The following is a 22,390-nucleotide window of genomic DNA, read 5'->3' as shown; positions in this document are numbered from 1 at the left end:
TCTAGCCATAACCCGCCAGATGTCACTGTAGTGAATATTTCTGTATATTTTTTTGAAAATCTAGTGTATTCATAATTTTCCTACACATTTATTCACTGGTGTCTCTAACCTGCAAGTTGCTCTTTAAGGTACCAAAAGTATAAGAACTCATTATGAATTATTTATCTCAGAATATTATATGTTTTGAGTATAATTATTGATGCATTAAAGTGTTATCAAAGATGGTAAAGGTGCAGTATACTTTGTATACTGCAGGGCAGCTTGTGAATTTACTCTCCAGGTGTAACTAACGTTTTATTTAAGTGTTGATTATATTTCACATCATGAATGCTGCGAAGTAACTAAATATTTAAAAAAAATCTAGTGGAGTAAAGTATACAATTTTACCTCTGAATTGTACACAGTAGCAACAAATTGAAGTAGGCCCACTCATAAAATACAAGTCTCTCAAAATTATACAGTAGCCTACCTGAGTATAGTACTTACCATTTCAAGTAATACAAAACAATTAGACACATTTTAAATATTGTATGTGACAAGAAAAAACCTTTATATATACAGTCTATGGAAAAAACACACTCGGGTGTTTACATCCAGAGAGCTAGGCGGCAGCAGCCCGCAGAGGCTCAGCGCAGGGCCGCATCAGGAAGAGACCGTTGACGTTGTTGCGCCTTGCTAGATGATTGGCGAGGTAAGATGGCGGCGCCAGAGGAGCCAGAATTATCTCAGGCGCAGACTGAAAAACTCCTTCAATTTCAGGTAGACAGCTACATTTCCGCACTATCACGTCTCCATTTAAAAAACCTTATATGTTAATATGCAATCGTGAAACTGAGTCTCTGTAAATAGGGAGAACTGTGCGTGTTTGAACGCTTTTTGCCCAGTCAACTTAGCACAGCCCCCTAACGTTACTCGTCAACTTGAGTCAGAGCTAACGTTAGCAAAGCTAGCTAACATTAGCTAAGCTAGCTAACAAGTTCGCTGACTTAATGGGCCATTGGTTCACTTAGACAGCTTAACGTGTTTCACATTTTAGTCAAATACTTACCCAACATCCTACTTTGTTAACCAACATCACTCGTGGTTTGTTTTTATTTACATTTCTTCCCTACCGTTAACTTGGCTAACGGTGAAGGTTCACTGACGCTCCCTACTAAACACTGCTGAGTTAGCATTAGCACAGCAGTCATGATGGAGCTGTCACTGAAGTTTCCCAGCGACACATCTGTTTTAGCTATTCCACATGAAGTTGTTCGTGTTATAACAATGCACATGAGGAGACGTCCCACCCTCTTTAATCCATAGCTTGTTTTGCTTTTTTAAAGTCCTACATTAACAAAGGACGCCGTCAGAACTGGTCATATTTTGGGCAGCTAGCTAACCTGTAAATGATCGTCATCCTGCTTTGGCTGAACGTTTTCCTACATGTTGACGTTTATTTTGAGCTAAGATAGCTGCCCAACTAAAGAGTAGTTATACAGCTACATGGATCATATAATTCCAGCCTAGTGTTGTGCGATTCTATATAACTTTTGTATATGAATAACTTGATACAGAAAACCAGTAGCCTGTAAGCTACTGAAAGGAATCCCTGACTATCAGCAAACGTGTTTTTTTATTTTTGTATATATATTTTTTTATTGAAGAAACATGCCATATAGAAAATGCATTTGGCTACATCATTGGGAACCACAGTTAAAGAATATAAACAACCAGGGCCGACTTATTCTTAACTACTATTTTACATCAACTGAGGAGCAGTTGCTTTTGTATTTGTTTCCCTGTTTGTTCTTCTCTTTGAAGGCATACACAATGCTAGCACATTCATAACCAAAACAAACCAATAAACCAAAAAGTAAGAGAGCAATTAACAAACTGACTAAATAAATAACAAAGCAGACATGTTTCCCTGAGCAACCTGAGGCCTTTAGAATGACTTTATTTTCTTGTCTCACAGGACCTAACTGGTCTGGAGTCCATGGACCAATGTCGTCGAACATTAGAACAGCATAATTGGAACATAGAGGTAAGAAATGCTTTTTTTCAGAGTATTAACAATTGTATTGTTATGTTTCTGTTTACATTGTATTTCTTACATATTCTGTTAACGAGGATTGCTCTCTTTGGTTAATATTTTATCCCTTCCTTATTGTTATTGAAGGATTTTATTTGTATGTGATGTTCTTAAATGTATGTGTTTCAGGCTGCAGTACAAGACAGGCTTAACGAGCAGGAAGGAGTACCCAGTGTGTTTAACCCTCCGCCATCCAGACCCTTACAGGTCAATACAGCAGACCACAGAGTATATAGTTACATCGTCTCAAGGCCACAACCCAGGGTAAGTCTGCTGTTTTTTTTTTATGTTTGTGATCTCTTTGCAAAAGGTTAAATATTTTCACCACAAAATTAAGCTGTATTTTTCTTTAAATATTCTTTACAATGGGTTAATGCTCAACACAGAGTGTTACTTTGAAGGCAGTCTTTTAACATGTTTCATCTTAGTGGGGTGTTTTTGTATTTAGTCATTTTTAATTGCATTCTAATGACACATAGCCCTCATATATTGGATTTTTTTGTTTACCTATTTTCTACTTTCGGAATGTAACAGACTGCTTTGTTCTTTTCAGGGACTACTAGGATGGAGCTACTACTTGATAATGCTACCTTTCAGATTTACATATTACACACTTCTGGATATATTCAGGTAATTCAGGCACATTGATTTAAAGTTGCAGCTGGTGGATAGATCAAGGTTAATAACAGCCTCAATGTTCTTTTTCTTCAAGGTTTGCCCTGCGGTTTGTCAGGCCAGATCCTCGCGGCCGTGTGACAGATCCTGTTGGCGATGTTGTGTCCTTCATTCATAGCTTTGAGGAGAAGTACGGTCAATCACACCCTGTATTTTACCAGGGAACATACAGCCAGGTGAGTCCAGAGAGCAGATGTCCGATCACGAGCACACTGTTTTCTGATCTAAATCAAGGTGAAATTGCAATATATTGAGCTTCTCTTGTTCACCTTGAAACAAACAGGCACTGAATGATGCCAAACGGGAACTTCGCTACCTATTAGTGTACCTTCACGGGGAGGATCATCAAGACACTGACCAGTTTTGCCGGTATGATCCTTATGTCCATACTTGCCTACATCCCCTTAGCGTTTGCAACTAGAATGATCAATGCACCGATTTATCCTCCACACATCAGTGCCAGCCCATATTTTCCTTGTCATATGACTATTGGCAAAATGATGACATGGCCTATATGTAGTTGTATAGCAGACTAAAAAGGCTTTGACATTTGAAGTAATTTCTTGTTGCTGTTTCATAATTTTTTAAGTTTGTTGGTACTTAATGCGCCGTCTGGTTTGTCTTAACAACATGTTATAAATGCACTGATCCTCTAGTATGATATCAGTATTTTTATTTATAACCTCTGCTGTATTTTTATTGATCCATACGCATATAAAGATGAGTTCCCTTTGGCTTAAATAAATGTTTTGTTTTGTGCTGTCTGTCATTTCCTAGCTCTACACTATGTACAGAAGAGGTCGTAACCTTCCTCAACACACGTATGCTCTTTTGGGCATGCTCAACCAGCAGGCCTGAGGGCTACAGAGGTATGACAGATGCATTGTTATTCAACCCAGCATATTCTTGTGTCAGCTGTTCCTAAAAATGTAACATGTGTTGTTCTGGTCCTGAGAAATATCTTTGACATTTCACTCACACATGCAACCCTGTTTAATGTGTCCATCCCAAATGAAAGAGATTTGAGAAACTCAAATTCTGGGTTTTAAATATGGGTAAAGGGCCCTATCCTATGTTTGACATCAGGTGATTGTCCTATATTGTCAGTGTTTCCACTAGGATGGAGTCATAGCAGCGGTGCTAAGGCACGCAGGCCTTGCAAAATGTGAGCGCGGAGCGTGTGGAATTTTTTTGCGTGCAAAGTGCGCCCCGCCAATATGCTTCTATTTGTCTGCCAGCACAAGAAAGGCTCTTGAGGCTCTACAGGTGTATTTTGCTAAATCACCTTTATTGAACATACAGTAACACAAATACTACACATCCACGTAACAAACAATCAAAAATAAAATGTATGCAATTTAATTATTTTAACCTGCTGAATATACATTTATTAAAATAAATAATTATGAAATATGAAAATGGACCTCCTGAAGCTTGGGAGTAGAAGCTAGGGCACCAGACACTGGCAAATAGTACATACATCACTGACACACCAATGATTCACATTGGTCTTGAGTTCTTCATTCAGACTTCTGTCATTACCCTGATACAAAATCAAAATGTGTTGTTTTAAAAATAACATTAAAATAATTGTGCAAGCTATGTGAATACATTTCCCTGTGGAATCGGTGAGACTTCCCTGAGTCATATCTTGGTGTGTCTCAGTGTCCCAGGCTTTGCGAGAGAACACCTATCCATTCCTGGCCATGATAATGCTGAAGGACCGCAAAATGACGGTGGTGGGCCGGCTCGAGGGTCTCATTCAGCCAGAGGACCTCATCAATCAGCTCAACTTCATTATGGAGGCCAACCAAACACATCTGATGTCTGAGCGCATGGAACGGTACTGGACATGAATACTTTCACACTAGATGTAACATCCCCATTTACAATGTGGAGGACTAGAGGTTACATGTGATGGTCCTGAGATCAGGATTGAAGCAAAAAACATCCAACATTTATTGTTATTGTATTATTGAGACAGTGGTAGTAGCATTTTGTCCTTTGGTACAACATTAATATTTTCATAAGAGACAACATGTCACGAAAACAATCTTTTATACTATGAAACTTAAATACTGTTTTTACAATTCAACACAATATTCTTTCTTACATATTCTTGGTTTAATGGTACTCTGCCAGTGTATGTTTTTTTTATAAGTAAAGAGCATGCTTAAGTGGGCGGCTGTGGCTCAGTGGATAGAGTGCTGGACTCTGAATCAGGGGATAGCAAGTTCGAGTCCCACTGCAGTCAGCATGTCGTTGTGTCCCTGGGTAAGACACTTCTCCCCAAATTGCTCCTGTGGGGATTGTCCACTGTACTGAATGTATGCAAGTTGCTTTGGATAAAAGCGTCTAACAAATGACATGTAATGTTTGGTTTCAGGGAGGAGAGGAACCAGACCCAGGTGCTGAGGCAGCAGCAGGATGAAGCCTACCAGGCTTCTCTCCTTGCCGACCAGGAGAAGGACCGAAAGAAAAGAGAGGAGGAGGAGCAGGTGAGGCAGGAGGAGGAGAAGGCCCAACAGAGTGTTCTGGCAGAGGAGCGGAGACAACGGGTGAGTCTTACTTTCCATTACATTTATGCTGTCCATGCCCGTATTCTGTATATGTAGACCTTGACCGATTAATTCATTACTTACATTATTTATTTTGGGTTCACATTGTCAATTTTTTGTTATGATTACAGACGCTGGAAGAGGAGAAGGAGAGGAAGTCTGAATGTCTTCCCCCAGAGCCGCTGGCAGATGATCCAGAAAGTGTCAAAATAGTGTTTAAGCTGCCCAACGATACACGAGTAGAGCGACGATTCCTCTTTGGGCAGTCTCTGACGGTGAGCACAGCTGTTATCAAGACCCTGTGTACCCCCTCTTAACCCTCACTGTCTTATGTTATCCAGAGATTGGACACTCCTAGTTTCTTCAAACACATTTTGTCTAAGCATTTGATAGTTAGAGCAAAGTATCTGGACTCTCCAGCTGCCCTGCCCCTGAAGAGCTCAAATCGAATATCTTTTTCTCCCACAGGTAATATACGACTTCCTCTTCTCTTTGAAAGAAAGCCCGGAGAAGTTTCAGATAATTACCAACTTCCCTCGCCGCGTCTTGCCCTGCCTTCCGACTGAAGAGCAGCCCAACCCCCCCACACTGAAGGAGGCGGGACTCAGCCGCTCTGAGGTCCTTTTTGTTCAGGACCTTACGGACGATTAATAGATGACATACCTCCTGTACAATGGAATTACATTTTCCTCCAATGCCCACCCACCTCCTCCTTTTTTTTCTTTTTACTTATTTTGTTAAATGGCCGTTATGCACAAGGATCATTGAGATAAAATCATAACCTGGAAAGATTTAACCACCCTGCATCCAGTCCATTGTCTGGTTGTGTGTACGGGGTTCCCAATAGCCTGGAAAGTCTTGAATTTTATCAAATAAATATTTCTTGAAGTCCTTCCTTGAGCTCATCTTTGTATCCGGGGGAACCAAGACATTTGTTTTCCATTGTCTGTATTAGCTACCAGTTAACTCCTGTCCTTCCTCACCGGTAACTGTTGCAGAAAAGGATTAATCTTCTACTGAAAATACTGAAGCAGTGGCAAGGCTTTGTGCACAACCAGAACTACATCCCAAATTACTTAACGTCTGGGCACCTGAGGAAGGCAGGCTGTATTAATACTTACTGACACACACAGGATGCATCGTGGGAAGGCAGGGGTTTCTATGATGGTGTGACTGCCTTGGCTACTTTAATTTCAAAGACTTCATGTTTGATCCATGTGTACCAATTCAACATCCCTTTTGCCCTTCAGTTTGCACGTTTACTCCACACTGATTTTCGAACTCTGTACTGCTCTAAATTAGGGACGGTGTTACACTGTCAGTCTATGTGGTTTGGAGAGCAAATGTACAACATCAGGGAGCAGGTGGTTGGATTTGGATATGAATTATGGGAACCCTGTTTTAAATGAGCCATGATATGTACATAAGTTAGATATTTAAAAACCCAACATTTACCTTGAATTTTGTTTTGTTTTTTAAAATCATCTGTGTCATGCAATGGCACAGATGCAAGTTGGTTACTATGTGAAAGCAGACTGTGTCAAGCTCATGAAATTTAAAAATATGTAACAAAGGCCACAGCTTTTCCATGTGGCTCTATCTAGTATAGTACGAGTCTGCCCATAGTGTGCCTGTGGTGACTCATAGATGCCTGATTTGCCTGTACCATCAAAATGGGCTCATGTAAAGATGTAATTTTCCAACTATAAATTAAAAACCTTTTAAAAATGTTGGTTTATTGACAATCTACAACACTCGCTTGTGGTAATGGTGCGTCACCTAAGCAACTCTTTACTGTGCTCTGATGAGTTGGAAGCACTCTTTAATGAAACTGTAGTTTTGATGTGTTTGATATTTTAGTAACTTGTTAGAATTTCTATTTTTAAGTTGTGCTAACCTGACAGGCGCTTGTAAAGGGAGCCGTTAGACGCAGTAGCAGAGTACAGTATATACAGTATATTACATGCAGGCTTTTGAAGAGTATTAGTATGAACTGTGGATGATTAAAATGTACTATTATACATTTCATGACATTCAGAGGCCGCACAAAATAATATCATCCTTGGCATGTGGGCGCTGTTTTGAGGAACTACTGTATCGCAGTAAAAATTGAATTATATACAACCGTATATAATTAAATTTTTATAGCATACTCAACTGAGATTTCTTTAATAACTTACTCCAGTATGACATATTATACTAGACTAGACTTTTATGACTTTAAAAGTATGACTCATGTTATTGTGATGCATAATATACATGATTTTGCGTGTATGACCTGCTTCACTGACATGAATCTGACATTCACTGCCTTTTTTTTTCTGACATTCAATTTTTTTAGGGGCATTTTCTTTACTATGTTGTTTTTCAAAAATATTTTTTTACGACTTCTGTCGTGATATTAAATACTAACTCATTTTTACTGATAAATGTCACCTACTGTACCATTTCCTTTAAAAAAAATATGTTGACGACATACTATAGGAATGTTTTTTTGAAAAAGATATATTTTTTCGAGAACTATACTATGTTGTTTTATCTGATATTATTTTGAGAACTATACTGTCGTTTATTTTGACATACCAGAATATGCTATGTATTGTTTTTTACGCCATATATACTATGTCGTTTTTTCTGATATTTTTTCAACACAAGTCGTTTTTTTCGACACAATATACTATGTCGTTTTTTCTGATATTTTTTGGACATACTGCATGTATCTTAAGTATTTTTTTTCGATATTATGTACTGTCGTTTTAAAAAATATTTTTTGACATACATTATTTCTTTTTTTAAACATTTGTTTTGACATTAGTATAAAGGTATAATTTTACATTAATTGGCAGGTTTAAATGAATACATAATATGGTTTAAACATGTAGATTTTTCTGATATTGTTTCGACACACTATACTATACCATTTTTTTACGACATGCTATATATTAACATGTTGAAATGCTATTCTATAATATATTTTTCTGATACTTTCATAGAGAATGATTCATAATCATTCCTATAATTTCAATAGGGCCTTTCGACCCCGACTTTGTCAGTGCCCAGATTCTAATAACACAAACACGATATTAGTATACATCATACATTTATTAGTGAACAACCCTTTCAAATCAGCCACAACAATAAAAAAAAAATATGATTGCACTACTTGGTAAAGCATAACTAGCAACTTTCATTTAAAAAAAGTACAAATCTTAAAAATTTCAAACAGTATACAGATGTATATATATAATACACTAACTAGTTATGTTAAATGCTACAAACAATATGATTCCAATGGAATGAAAAATTATAACATTAATAAGAACCATTTCCTATATATAATATATATTAGTTGTCCCCCCCCCACCCCCCAATACAAACATGGAAAAAAATGAGGTAACTGTAAATGTGCAAGTACCAAAGCAAAACATCTGCCTAACACAGAACACATGCCCCTGGCTCTGTTGGCGGGTGGGTAGTCTGGTGTTCAGGCAAAGGACCCCTAGAGGCCAGGGAGAGAAGAACAGTAAACCACTATCCCACCACAGCAAAAGTCATTGGTAAACATAAAATGGCATCTACGGAGCAATCAATCACAAATCCTAAATCAACTTTAGCTGCTTATTGGAACACATCTTTGCACCACACAAGCTGTGAGCTTATTCAATAACTCTTATTAACAGAAAGACTACAAGACTCTATTCTCAGTCGTCACCAAGTTACCTCGTTACCTAGGCCTTAATGGGAGGTTCTCTTTTCATTTAAAAGGGTAGCTGGATATCGTCAATTAAGTGCTAACATTACCATGAGTTAAGGTATCTATATGTGAACAATACATTTTAGGATATTGATACACTGAGAGCAAGAGCCTGATAGGCAGTAACAGTACTACACTGAAATAAGTATGACAACAATTTATTCTTTTTTTTTTTTTTTAAATCCCTTAAACTATATTGATTTTCACTGACATTGTTTAGGGGTATTAGTATAACATGCTTTAAGAATACATGGGATCCATGACACACTATTGCATTCACGCGGGTGAGTTTTCATACCTAAAAGCAGAACATCTAGCACCTTTTCACTATGGCTTTTGATAAACTACAGTAGTTTCAGAGCATGTCATCTTCAGTCATTAGGGCAATAACAGTAACACAAGGTATGGAAGAATTTCTGGATTCAAGACCAGTTTTTTTTTCTTCTATAAAATGAAGCGCAATAAAATCTTGTAGTCATTCAGTTCTATTACAAATGTGTGCAGTACAATGCATGGCAGTTATCAGCTGAGCGTTAAGATCCAAACCCCCAGAACCCAAAGCCAACTAGAGCTAAAAATCAGCTGGGATCCCGTTGACAAGCATGCATATTGTGCACCGTTAAATAGGTCCCCACCAGATTTTGCAAATATCCTCCGCTATAACACATTTGTTATACTTTTTTTAAGTCATGCAAAACACCTCTGAAGTAGATTTGGGAGTGAATTAGGTAGGATAGTGTGCACAGCGGCACGTTAACAAATGGGTTCACAACCGCTATGTTTAACATATGGTTTGAGTAACAAAAGTCAAACTGTTTTGAATAATACACTTGTAATGAGTTGCAGTGTACATTGCGTGTTTTCAGTTAATATTAATAACATATTTACTGATTTTTTTCTCGCATGCCTGTCTTTAAATGATGTAATATCTACTATTTTCCGACAAAACAGAATATTATAATTGATTACATTAAATTATTTGTAGTCTGAGGAAGGGGACCACACTAAATTCAGATATACCCTTTTCATGGCATCCTTTTCATTTGAAATGGACTGTTCTCCTTTATTTTTTATATACCGAGAGGCCCTGAGAGTTTTTTTTTTTAACTTACAATATATGCCAGCAAATAGATATGTACACATAGGTTAATTCTCAAAGCTGTGGGTTTAACTCATTAAATGGCTTCTTTTTTTTTCTCTTGAAAGTGGCACACACGTCAAAGACTCACATTCAATTTGGAAACATAAGTAAAGAAAAAGGCAAGATCCCTTTACACATAAAAGCAAAAGGTTACAACCACCTGTTAGTGCTTACTGGGGCAGTTAAGAGACAAAGAGTGAATCCAAAGCAAAAGTCCATTCGCTGCTCTTTTCCCTCCCACCCCAAACGTTTCCTGTTTTTTTAAAGTGTGAACACAAGCAGGGAACTAGAAGTCTAACAGTGTTTCTACACTCCTAAACACTCCCGCTTTGTCCTTTTCAACCCTGTGGGGTGCACAGTTGGCGTAACGTGGAGTGTCACCAGTGACTTCTACAAGGGTTTTCAACATTCTTCTGTCTTCAAACGTTTATCTAAAAGCATTCACACTGAAGCTATACATACAGTTGCTCTTTTACAACACCATCACCATGGCCTTAGATAATGACCTGACCAAGTTATAACACATACATTACAGATATGTTAGTGCTCCAACTCTTTCCTTCAATGTTTTTTCTCCAGAAGAAAAAAACAATAAATAAACCTTTTTTTTTTTTTAAACGGCATACTTTTAAAACAAGTGGAAATGACAAAGTATTTTCAGGATTAGTAATAGGTTTGTGCTTGTCAAGGTCATAAGAAGGCAGATCTGAAATCTTGAACAGTAGGCTATAGCTGTGTATTGGATTTGGCTCACAAACAATGAAATAAAAAGCCCGGTCTTCCTAAAGGGGAAGAAAGTTCATTTGATACTCGCCACTCACTGCACATATTGCTTTCTGCACAGGCCTCCAGAGTTTTATGGCATCAGCAAAGCCTTCGGACTCCCATCCTTACTCGCAGTCAGGGTGGTACCACATGCTAGTCTTCCCTCATGGCGCTTTCTGAATAAGCAAGCAGTTCTTTTAGTATGCTTCTTTGTTTCGTCTTTTTCTTAAAATTAGACAATTTTGGTGGCAATGCTTGATTAAAATATTGCTAGTCTGAATCAACAGTTCATGCAAATCCTAGCATGCTGCCCTGTATCCAGTGGTTACACAATGCATTGGCTCTGTGAACAGGACAAACATACACACGCACACTATATGTACACACGCATTCACACTTGCCAGAGGAACAATGCTGACGTGGAGGGTGGATGTAGCACTTGTGCAGTTATGCCGGATGACCTCAAAAAGACGCAGCCCATTAATCTTGACTGCTTTGTACAGATCTGTGTTCCAGGGTGGAAAATCTGGGCTAGAAGAGACCCCACAGTTGCATGTCCCATCACTTGCGGTCCATAACGCCAGGCTTAACAGAATCTGCATTTCACCACAGCAAGTCACACTTTCACAAAATAATTGGCAAATCTAAAACAAATAAGGGGTATAACTGTTGAAATGATCAATACATTATTGCAGAACATACATTATTAACAAGTCACTTTGCCCAACACCTACACAAACATGCATCTATGATGGTCAGGCGTCGCCTCCAGACACAGATACCCATGTTGAAGTGTTTTCTATTATTTTTCTGCTAATTGCACAAGGTGTCCAGCCTATCATCCTCCGGGCTCCCGACTCACCTCTTCCAATGCTAGGACTTCCAACTTTCCATGAACACCACAACCAAATCCACTAAATAATAATGAAACCCTGTAAACAAAAGCAGCAAATAATGCATTGTAGGGGGGAATCTTTGGAATCTGCAACGAGGGGGCAGAGAAAGAACTGGCTGGCGATCCCAGAACTCTGGCTATAGGCTGCGATAGGCAGTGGGTTTCATGAGACTCGGACGATGAAGCACAGCAGAGGTACAACAGGCTCCAGAAGAAAATCCTGGATTGCTTATTATTTAGGAAGGGACATGAGTCGTGGGTTGGTAAGCTATATTTACTGGAGGACGCAGGGTAGGTGGCAGGTGTCCCCAGTTCTGGGACAGACTCTGGTGTGTGCAGCTTTCCAGTTCAGCACTCGGAGACAGTTCTCACTCCGCCTCCCGGTGGACGTCCGAGGCATCGGCTCGACAGATAGGACAAGTGCGATTGGTCTGGAAGGGAAGTGGAGAGCAGAAAGAGGTTCGAGCACAGCGGGCCAAAAACAGTCATACAAAATGATGGCAACACTTTGGAATGGACTTACCTTTAACCATTTATCCACACACTTTGCGTGGAATTCGTGGTTACAAGGTAATACCCGAAGTAGCTGCCTACACTCAAAGTCACTAAAGCACACAACACACCTGAGGAGAGATAAAGGATTGGGTTACCAGGATATAAATATAATGAGTGAGTATAATTTGATTGATGAATTGAAAGGTGAGGAAAAGGCTTACAGCGTTTGCTCAGATAGATGATTCTCTGAGTTGAATCTGTAGGACGGAAGTTGCTCTATATCAGCTTTAGTAAGTCCGCGCGGTTTCGCTTCACCCAACCGCTCCGCCAGATTCAGTAATGCCTAGAGAGAGAAAGGCAGAAAGAGACAGAAGTTACATTTGAGACTGCCTGATTACAATTAAAGAATAACCCCAAGTCGTCCAAAATACAAAGAGATGAAGGAAGGATTTGTCCTTAAATTCAACCAGAACATATTTTCCTCGAGGAGAAGGCATCACTACAGTTGAGTTGGCGGGAGAACATTTAATTGCTTGTCACAAAGCAATAAATTATTGTTATTAATGTTTTTACGTTTTCTTATTGATACTCTTTTGCTATGCAAGTCTTTGACTATTTCAACGTGTTGTATCTATCCAATTTGCTTTTCCACAAACCATAACACTCGCCTCATAGTTTTCCATCTCAACATCGTCCACATCCAGGTCTAGACTGATGGCTGGGCCCACTGCTGTTGGAGGCACAGGAAGCATTGACCTGAGCAGAAACATTAACACAATCTCAGCAACCTTCCATCGTTACTCTATTCATTTATCAAAAGCCAGATGTCGCCATAATATTAACCCTAACTCCACTGCAGTGTTGATACAACCAGTGGAATAGTCATTTGTTTGGAGGAGGAACTTAGAAGAAGTAAGATGTATAGTGCCATACATCATAAACTGGGTGATTTTGCTGCAGGTACTCACAGGAAGTAAGGGAGGAAGCCTGGGTAGTAAGATGGAGGGGGAGGAGGAGGGGGGATGGGTTGTTGCAGCCGGTATCTCTGTCCACTCACTCTCCGGGGCAGCAGGTGGGGGTATGGCTGAGGAGAAACACACAGAGGCAGAGTCATGTCTTAGGAAGTCTGTGATTAAAGAGGACTTGGTAATCCTAAAATAAAGCAAGTCTCAGGAGAATCTGACAGCACTAGAAAGGTTTTGGGGAATAAGGAAAAGCTGAAAAAAAGATTTTTATTTTGGAAATATGACTTTTCTTAAGCGGTCAGACTTAACAGATATGATATGATAATTACTTCTTTGATTGGCTACACTTAAAGTGAACTTAAGAACAAGATAAGGGGGTCCATATTTTGGATTTAACTAATGTGTTTTGTTTGTGATTATCACCAGATTTGTTTTTCTTTGTTTCCAAATTCATTAATTATATTCATAAGCCAAAAATAAATGTTGACCTGTCAGGAAAAACCCAAATGGAACTGATAACAACACTGATCAGTACAAGCAGTTACTGCAGTGCAATACAGTTATTCATGTTATCGGCTTGACCTGTAATAAGGCTCTATTTTAAGTTCTACTCATATTTGAGCCCCCTGCTAAGAGGGGTTTCTGCAGGATTCAAGTTTAAGACCCTTTTCCATGTATCATAGAGTAAACTGAATGCTTGTTTCACAGTTATACTGGCAAAAAAGGATGGAAAAACCACAAAGTAAGAATGATTTATTATTGCTTCACTTTTCTTTCAGTACCAAATCATTCCTATTGATATCATGAATGACATCCATTGCTGTTCCTCTGGCCCTGTGGCGGTCAACCCCAGACTGATGTAGCTTTGTAACATGTTTTCATTTCACTGAAGTGTCAGGGTCAGTGCTGTCACTTGCTCCTCGACTGCTTTCTGGACTGTAGACAATTCCAATTTCCCTTTTATTTCTAAAATAATATATATATATTTTTTATTATTATTGTTTTTTAAATGAGGGTAGTTGGATTAGTGCATTTTTTTTATGCAAGGCCTTTGTACACCAACGTTTTTGCCTCATTACATTCAGGCATTAATGAAACAAAGTTCAGTGCTATTGAGGATTATAGAAGTGTCCCCGTGTGCTGCAGCGCCTCCAGCTGTGAGTGTGTCGATCTGAACAGGTGTGATGCAGGTAAAGCTAAAAATAAGTTTCAAGTGCACCGTCAATATCCCAGGGGACATAAAGGTCTGAAAATGTCTCACCACTCCAAAGGGAAGCTCCTGATGCAGAGGCTCTTGAGGAAGATACTGTAGGGGCAGAGAGGGAGGCAACGCTGGTGGGTGGTGTGAGGGAGGGTAGGAGAAGGTCCTTAATGGGTGCTGGTCCCCTCTTAGGTCAACTTCATTGTCTACCCTCTGTAGAGGCTAAGAGGAGAGAGAGATGGTCAGACCCGACATGGATGTATTTACATTCTACATCCTGTGTTCTCATTATGAACATGTGAGTGCTGAGGACTACTCACCATGCGTGGGTGCTGAGGCTGTAAAGGGACAAACTGGCTCAAAGGAGTAAGGTGCGGCGGCTGATGGGGGGGTACAGATGGGGTTGGGTGCAATACAAAATGTTCGCTGGAGATCAGGGGTGGATAGGTTTGATAAGACACGGGCATATGCTGCATGGTACATGCCTGTATGAGCTGAGGAGGGAGAGAAAAAACACAAGAGTGGAAATACATTTAAGTAAGTCAATTTCTTCTTCTTTTTGTGTCAACAAGCAACACTTTGAAGCAGCATCTGCATAACCAAAGCAAGTGTGCTTTATATATATTTACAGGTAGTTATAACGGTCACATATTGTAAGCGTGTAGTGAACAGAAGCGATGTGACACATAAAACCACAGCACTGGCACCACACTAATAATGATTGTGAAGACTGTTTGTCCACACATAAACTAAACTAACCACAGATTTGATGTTTCTAATACAAAGGGCTGAAAACCAAGACTAAAGCACAAATCCTGCACAGTGACAGCAGCAGCCTATTTGTTAGTCATGAAGGTGACAGATTGCATGGCTGGTATGGTGTGCTACATGAATGCCACTGACATTTGGGCTCTTCCTTTTCAAACTCACAGGAGGAGGAAGGCAGCAGAGCAGAGAGAGCTGTCCGCTGAACATTACCGAGCATGCTGGGAGCTGCTGAGTGTTGCACCCTGGAAGGGGCTGCCCGGTGTGGATGGGAAATCCATGGGTCGTCACCGTCGTAACAGTGTATGAAATTGGAACGGATCCCTGGTGCATCTTTTGAGAAAGAAAAATGGAGGGAGAGAAGGGGTGACTCCACAGTCTGCCTGAACCAGAAGCCGGACTGCAAACAAAATGTCATTGCATAACACAGTGAAGGTCTCCTCCTCTCAAAAACAACAGACCCGGTGATTAACACACTTAATAAAGATGTTTTACATTCAAAACATATCAGTGTTTCTCCAACGCTGACATAAATGTTTGCTTGGATTCTTTCACTGATGACTAATGATCTTATCATCCAATGCCTAATATCCGGGTAAAATATGTAGTTTAAATAACCACAGTCTAAAAAATGTATCATAAAACTGTTAAGCTAACATAGATATGTTGCTATTACAGGAGACCAAATGAAATGCACTATTAACTTCATTCAAATGACAGATTCCTCTAGGTTTGTGGGGACTTGGAAACATTGTGGACAACGTAACTGAACAAATCAACAACATATATAAACAAAGATCTCAATGCTTATACTTTTAAATACAGAGATGTTCCATATAGAACATTTGTATGTACACCAAAGTAAGGAATATGCTTGGTCAGACAGGAACGTTGTAAGATCTTAAGCTATCAGGTTGTTTTCTCCGGTTACCTGGTCATGTAGGTCCACCATGATGGGGCTCTGCTGGGGCAGGTGGGCAGCAGGGTGAAGCATGCGTGGAGGTGTGCTGGTGTGGCTGTATTGTCTGGACTCATCTAAAGGAACCTGTTGGTGATGTTGGGAGAAAAGCAGATGATGGAAGTTCTCATCATGGACCAGAGAAGTGTGCAATATAGGCCTGTCTCGTCTCCCCCACTGGCGTCTCACTGGTGGGCTGAAAGGAAACACAGCACCAGATTAATGATGGTTACCGATAGTTCAATACACTATCCCAACTGACCTGTTCAATATCTCACAGTTGCAAAAGTCTTGGAGCACGACTGTGTTTACACAGACAATTGACATTGACACTCAATGTGCAACCTCATCAGATTAACAATACTTGTTAAGTGGTATAGTGATTTTTATTTTAATGACTAAAATGTATTAATCAAAACGTGCCGTAGAGATGAACTATTTAAAAAAGTATTTGTAAAACAACAAGTTTATATATCAAGATCGATTAAGTTGAATATTTCTAAATTAATGGCATAAGAGTGCACCAATGTTAGTTAGTTGAAGCACATGTCACTAAATACTAATTTACACTAATACTAACACATTTTAGGGACACAAGCATGTTGAGTTTTTAATGGTTTTGTTGGACATTGGTTCAGGTTTATGGTGCTCCATTCATCCGGCTTAGAATAGAGTCAGTGTGTAGTTTTGCTTGATATATGTGATGTAGCAATACACTGTTTATTTACTATTCATTTACATTCAGAAAAAAAGGCTGCATTTAGGTCCTATGCCTGTGAGTAAGGCATACACATAACGCTGATATCTGGTTCATCTTGAAAGGATCTTATTTTATTTTTATAATACTCTTAAGTTATATAAAACGCAATCAAAATGTCTATTTTTGAAAATGTTTTTACCTTCTCCGGAGATGCACGGGGGCACTGCAGGGCTCTCCAAGGAACCTCCTAGGGTTTAAGGGGGCTGTTGGTGGCAGCCTATTTACTGCTATTTCCCATGGTCGCATTGGTGACGTCGTGCAGACAAGTCACGCTCTGGGAAAGCAAACTGTACAGTGGAGGCACTTGAATGTTGCCTCTGATTGTCTTAACCCTGCAAAAACAAATCAATTGACAAAATCAAACTCTGCTTTTTATGCCTTTTTCCATTCTTTATCCATCTACTGAGAACAAAGTATGGTCATTAGGGGAAGTCATTAAGGGTCAAAACATTGGCTAGTTTTACTTTTTCCAACAAGAATTAACAGGCATCAAGTGAAATACAAGTGTACAGTCACATTTCAAACATTATTTATACGAGAAATCACAAATAATTTCTGATCTGCGTTACACCACAGACCCCATTGGGATTAGATATGATTATGTAAAACTGATGTTTACAATTATGCTAATAATGTAGATTGTCAAATAATGTTAAGTTAAATTAGGTCATTTATATGAGGAACATTAATAAGTATATTAACAACTCCTCTACTCTGCAGATTAGGTTAAAACTCAAACAATCCGACTTCAAGTCAACTGTGATGCAAATCCTCCAAACTAGGAATTCGAGAAATATTTCTAAATGAGATTATTTTGTATTTATTTGTTTTGTTAAAGGAATTGTTTATTATACAATTGTATTATAAAATGGCCTACATTTAAATCTGCTGTACAACATTGTACATTTGTTTTATCTCATTCTATCATACATATATCTTGTTTAATTATTTCCACATTTGACATTATTGTCACGTGCACTATTTTAAGTATGCTGTAACATTGTGGGAGAAACCTGGAACCTTAGATTTGTGTTTTTGCCAACATCCCCGCGTTAGTGCATTTGACAATAAATCCTTTGGATCTTGTAATTTGCTACAAATATAGATTATTATACTTTTTATAACATTTAATTCCACTGCCTTTACTTTCTTGAAATCTCACATTTGATTTGCCTCCAATGATGGTTGTTTTTAAGAGTTAAAATTCGCACATTACTACACTATAAATACAATTGAAAGGGTTCATGCATGTGCGTTTCAGTGTTTTTAGAAATAATAAGACAAAGAGCAGTATGATATCAGCCACAGGTGTCTAATTTGACTGAAGAACTAGTGACCAAATTCATGTTATCTCTAATAATAAAAGAATGTCCCACACATACGTACGGCAGTTCAGTTAAACACATTATATATTATATTTCAGGGTATTACAAACACTTTACATGTGTTGACGTAAACCAAATAGAAAATAATTTAGTACAGAAGGCCCAGTGTAATTAATGCGGTATATTCAGCGACAGAATAAATGGGGGTCGCTGTAGCCTGCCTGAACAAAAACATGGAAAGCCATGTGCTCAAAAGACAAAGCAACAACAAAAGACGAGGAAGGCAAGCGGGACCGCTAGCAGCCATGCAATCAAGTTTCACTGGTTTTTACGGATATTATGCATGAACCCGCACACTACACTGCATAACAATGAAAAACATCAGCACTCTGGCATCCGCTGGTTCTTCATTATCGGGGCTTATTCGACGTCCCCTGTTGAAGGAGAGCAGCTAACTTTAGCCAAGCTAGGCTAACGCTTTGTCCCGACATGGCAGGACACACCAGCTGCAGGTCACTAGCTATCTAGCCAGCATGCTAATACAAGTTGTATGACATCTGCTCAACTAACCCTGCATATTCTTCCAATGTGACACCGGACATAAATCAGCATTGTATTGACAGGTTTAGCTATGCCAGTTGGCCAACAACACAGACCACATCTTACTTTCTTAGCTTAGTTTGCTTGCTCGGAGAGAAGAGGGGATGGCAGCTGCTTCAGCCTCCGATATGTCGTGTCCCATTAAGTTATCCTTGCACGGTAACCGATAACCATCACCGGTAGAAACCAACATAACCTGAATATAAATCCACTGTTGTTTTGTGTCGGACGGAGCTGCGAGTAGCTTGCTAACGCCTGTCAGCTAACACTCCAACTGCTGCATAGGTTAACCGTTACTTTTCAAAAAAATGAAATATGCCCTGTGTGTCAACGGCAGCGTTTACCAGAGCAGAAAATACCGTTAACCGTTAGAGAAAAAGGTAACGTTAGCAACACAACGACAGGAAACATTCCTTGGCGCGTGTATGTTCCTTGAAATGCATTGTTATGACGAAACCACGCCCCCTTGTGTAACTGACCAATCAGCGCGCAGCATATACAGACAGCGGACATCCAGACCAGCGCTGATCAAGTCTATGATCCAGACAGTCTTAGCTAAATGTATAAAAACAAGCAGTTCCTGTTGTTACTTAAAATTAAATGTTAGTAACTTTGTATTGGCAGGACCACAAGGACATACAGTATTTCAAAAGCTTTGTACACGACATTCGACCTCTATACATGAATATAAACTTAGAATGTACTGTTAATAAACATTTTGAGAAAAAGCAAGAATAACATGAATTACACAATTTATTTAAAAATAAATAGTAATACATTGAAAAAGTTAAGGTGAGTTATTGATTATTGTGCAGAATAAACGCTCTCTGAGAGGTTGCAGGGTTAACAAACACTTTTGCAAAACTGTTTAATCTTAATATCCCTAATCCTAACAGTAAACCCAATGCCAGGCCGAAAACATATTGGGACCTTCCATATTTTCTTCTATTAGCTTTAAAAATATTTTACTTGTTGGGTGCTTGTACTTTATTGCCATGCATCAATGCATCTTTATAGAATACATTATTAATATTGCAGTTCCACCCCAACACATATACATCAAAGTACTGCTTGCATTTGAATGCATTAGTTGCTAATAATCATCCTTTAATAATGCATAATGAGTAGGAATTATGATACTTCAATTCAATCTTGTACATAAGAATCTTACTGTATGTACATTTGCTTAATTTATTTTAAATGCAGAACTTAATTTTGTTTTGTGATTGTCTATACCATAATTAAATACGTATTCCTCAACTGACAATCACTATGATTACACAATATCCGGAAAGGATTCAATGGTTAAAGTTATTTTTTAAATAAGAAGCATGGAAATGTTTAACCAGTTGAGCATCAATGACAGTAAAAGTTTCAGACTAAAGCATATCTCTTGTGCCAACCTGCACTTCTAAAACAGTCAGTTTAAGCTAACATGGCATTATAATGCTTTAGCTAACTATACACTAGAGTGTCTTTTGTAAAAATAAAAAGCTGCCTACAGTCTGTTGTGATTCTCACTGGAGGCCACAGTGTCCTACTGTAAACCAGCCTGTTATATAATGTTGCACTTGCATGTTTAAGTGAGAACCCTCCGTCCGCTATTGAACGACATTTTTCAGCTAGGATTTTTTAGGGCAGCGAATGGAGCTGCAAAGACTAAATGTGATGCTGCACATGATGCATATCAAGCTTTATAAGGCCTTACAAGCTAACCTATCAGGCCTACTTTGTCCAGTAAGAGTTAATAAAAATGTCCTCGTCTGTTTTGAGTGCTCTAGCGCATTAGTCTTTTGAATGCATACAGCAGAGTGTACCAAAAGAAGAGCTGTGTACGGAGAGCAGCAGTGGTGTGCAACATCATAGGCTAAATGTAAACATTACAACATAGCACTCAGTAGCAGCAAAACAAGGAGGGGCTGGAGGTTGAGCAGGATGACAGCCATAATAACCCGTCTAACCATCTCCCGTAAACACGCACCGTAAATCTCCAAAATTCAACCCAGACAAAGCGATAACAAGAGGAGACTTGTAGTTACCTGATTGTTAATATGCAAACATCTGATCATTGACATTTCCCTCGTAATGTTCACATCTCGTTAGGCTAAGTGCGGCATCCTACGGTCAGCTGTTCCCGTGTGGAACATTCCGTGGATTTCACCACTGCTGTCAAAAAGGTGCTAAACACTAGACTGTCGTATTATCCCCGCGGTCTGTCTGTATGTTGTGCGGGTTTATGGGTTTGCAACCCCCGTGATTAATTCCGTAATCGCCATTTTGGGGTTTTGGAAACGGTAATCCGGCCCAACGGTGTCTTTGAGTTTCTGCAGTTCCCTGTTACACCCCCATTTTTGCGTATTTGCAGAGCAGAGAGCACACGCCATGCTGCCATTTTTACCGTAATGGACAGAAATATGTGTCAGTCTGACTCGAAAGTTCAGGGTCGCCTGTTAAAAGGATTTATTTGTATTTTGGGAGTGTAAAGGAGAGAAAAAAGTATCCATAAGTACTAAAGCTAAATTAACCAACTCATTATGCAGAATGGCCCCTTCCCTTTATAAAAATGTACTTCTATAATAGTCAAATATATATCCAACCTTTGTTATTGGCTTATTGTTATATTTTACGGACTATCTCTGGACCTTGCCTATTTCTTTTTATACCTCATAAACTCTTGTAAAAATATAAACAGTTTTCCTACTGTATTGGAACGTTTACCTCATCATGCATCAACTGTTTATCATCTGTTTTCTAATCTGCAACGCAACTAAGAGTAGAGGTCAGATAAATATAATGGGGTCAAAATAACTAATTATTTCCCCCAGGGTTTTAGTGGAGGAATAAAGGAGCAGCAGAGGTCGGAGAAGTAGGCTACTCAGACATTGTACTTGTGTGAAAGTAGAAGTACCAAAGTGAAGGAATACTCTGTTACAAGTAAAAAAGTCCTTCTACCAAAATCTTCCTCAAGTAAAAGTATCAAAACATAGGCCTACTTAAAGGTCCCATGTCATGGCCATTTCTACTGATCATAATTCTTGTTGAGGTCTACTAGAATAGATTTATATTGTGCAATTTTCCAAAAATCACATTGGTTTCTCATACAGCATCTCTGTATAGTATGTGTATTCACTCTGTCCTAAACGGCTTGTTGGAGCTTCTGCCCCCCCCTCCCTGTGAGCCCACTGTGCTCTGATTGATCAGCTCGCCCACTCTGTTCTGATGAGTCCACCACAGTGGAACATCAGTGATTATGTGTCACAATGGCGTTAGCAACCAGAAAATGACACCAGTAAGGACAAACAGATGAGAATGCTGCGTGGGGTCTGGGTGCCGTTTTGGCGGGATGCTGCGCGGCTCGCTGGTGCGAGGAGCGGACAGTGTGTGCTGGGTTCATTTCCTGCTTGCTGCGTGGGATCTGCGAGACAGCGAGACATCGCAAATGGACGCGGGAAGGGGGGG

The 22,390-nt window shown here is 39.2% G+C and overlaps 2 protein-coding genes and 1 long non-coding RNA gene across 11 annotated transcripts in view; 2 read left to right on the top strand and 1 right to left on the bottom strand.

Moving 5' to 3' along the window:
* Positions 1–600: 600 nt before the first annotated feature.
* Positions 601–7,036, top strand: faf2 (Fas associated factor family member 2). The gene is made up of 11 exons (XM_010769532.1): positions 601–759; positions 1,958–2,026; positions 2,204–2,338; positions 2,628–2,704; positions 2,787–2,925; positions 3,033–3,118; positions 3,527–3,618; positions 4,415–4,592; positions 5,136–5,307; positions 5,439–5,582; positions 5,776–7,036. Exons 1-11 carry the CDS (start codon positions 697–699, stop codon positions 5,956–5,958), a joined length of 1,338 nt encoding a protein of 445 aa, XP_010767834.1. The 5' UTR covers positions 601–696; the 3' UTR covers positions 5,959–7,036.
* Positions 7,037–8,390: 1,354 nt separating this feature from the next.
* On the bottom strand, positions 8,391–21,300 carry rnf44 (ring finger protein 44). Of its 9 annotated transcripts, XR_798191.1 has the most exons (13): positions 20,971–21,299; positions 17,146–17,338; positions 16,220–16,442; positions 15,454–15,621; positions 14,844–15,017; positions 14,584–14,745; positions 13,326–13,441; positions 13,014–13,113; positions 12,579–12,700; positions 12,386–12,485; positions 11,369–12,293; positions 11,024–11,143; positions 8,391–8,806 (listed from the first exon to the last, which is right to left on the bottom strand). XR_798191.1 is itself a non-coding variant. In XM_010769580.1 (11 exons), exons 2-11 carry the CDS (start codon positions 17,250–17,252, stop codon positions 12,231–12,233), a joined length of 1,287 nt encoding a protein of 428 aa, XP_010767882.1. In that variant the 5' UTR covers positions 17,253–17,338; positions 20,971–21,300; the 3' UTR covers positions 9,240–12,230. The 9 variants fall into 9 exon arrangements, 4 of the variants coding, with proteins under 4 accessions (XP_010767882.1, XP_010767844.1, XP_010767874.1 ...); XR_798192.1 differs by lacking the exon at positions 11,024–11,143 and having other exon boundaries at positions 12,141–12,293; XR_798190.1 differs by having other exon boundaries at positions 8,397–8,806; positions 11,017–12,293.
* The window catches only part of LOC104944107 (uncharacterized), an 8,557-nt gene continuing 4,721 nt past the window's right edge, over positions 18,555–22,390 (top strand). The window contains exon 1 of the long non-coding RNA XR_798193.1: positions 18,555–18,843. This is a non-coding gene — a long non-coding RNA (uncharacterized lncRNA). The remainder of the gene's footprint in view (positions 18,844–22,390) is intronic.

This window comes from Notothenia coriiceps, unplaced genomic scaffold (assembly GCF_000735185.1).
Source record: "Notothenia coriiceps isolate Sejong01 unplaced genomic scaffold, NC01 NC01_scaffold00000339, whole genome shotgun sequence".
NCBI lineage: Eukaryota > Metazoa > Chordata > Actinopteri > Perciformes > Nototheniidae > Notothenia > Notothenia coriiceps.
Note: the sequence above shows the minus strand (reverse complement) of the source record. Positions and strands in the feature narration are given on the sequence as shown.

Excerpts from the sequence above, each read along its gene's own strand:
- faf2 (XM_010769532.1), top strand. The coding sequence starts at position 697 with ATGGCGGCGCCAGAGGAGCCAGAATTATCTCAGGCGCAGACTGAAAAA. Across the intron at positions 2,705-2,786 it reads ACACTTCTGGATATATTCAG|GTTTGCCCTGCGGTTTGTCA; the intron begins GTAATTCAGGCA and ends TTTTTCTTCAAG. Across the intron at positions 3,619-4,414 it reads CAGGCCTGAGGGCTACAGAG|TGTCCCAGGCTTTGCGAGAG; the intron begins GTATGACAGATG and ends GGTGTGTCTCAG.
- rnf44 (XM_010769542.1), bottom strand. The coding sequence starts at position 17,252 with ATGCGACCATGGGAAATAGCAGTAAATAGGCTGCCACCAACAGCCCCC. Across the intron at positions 13,442-14,583 it reads AGGAGCTTCCCTTTGGAGTG|CCATACCCCCACCTGCTGCC; the intron begins GTGAGACATTTT and ends GTTTCTCCTCAG. Across the intron at positions 12,294-12,385 it reads GTGTGGATAAATGGTTAAAG|ACCAATCGCACTTGTCCTAT; the intron begins GTAAGTCCATTC and ends CTTCCCTTCCAG.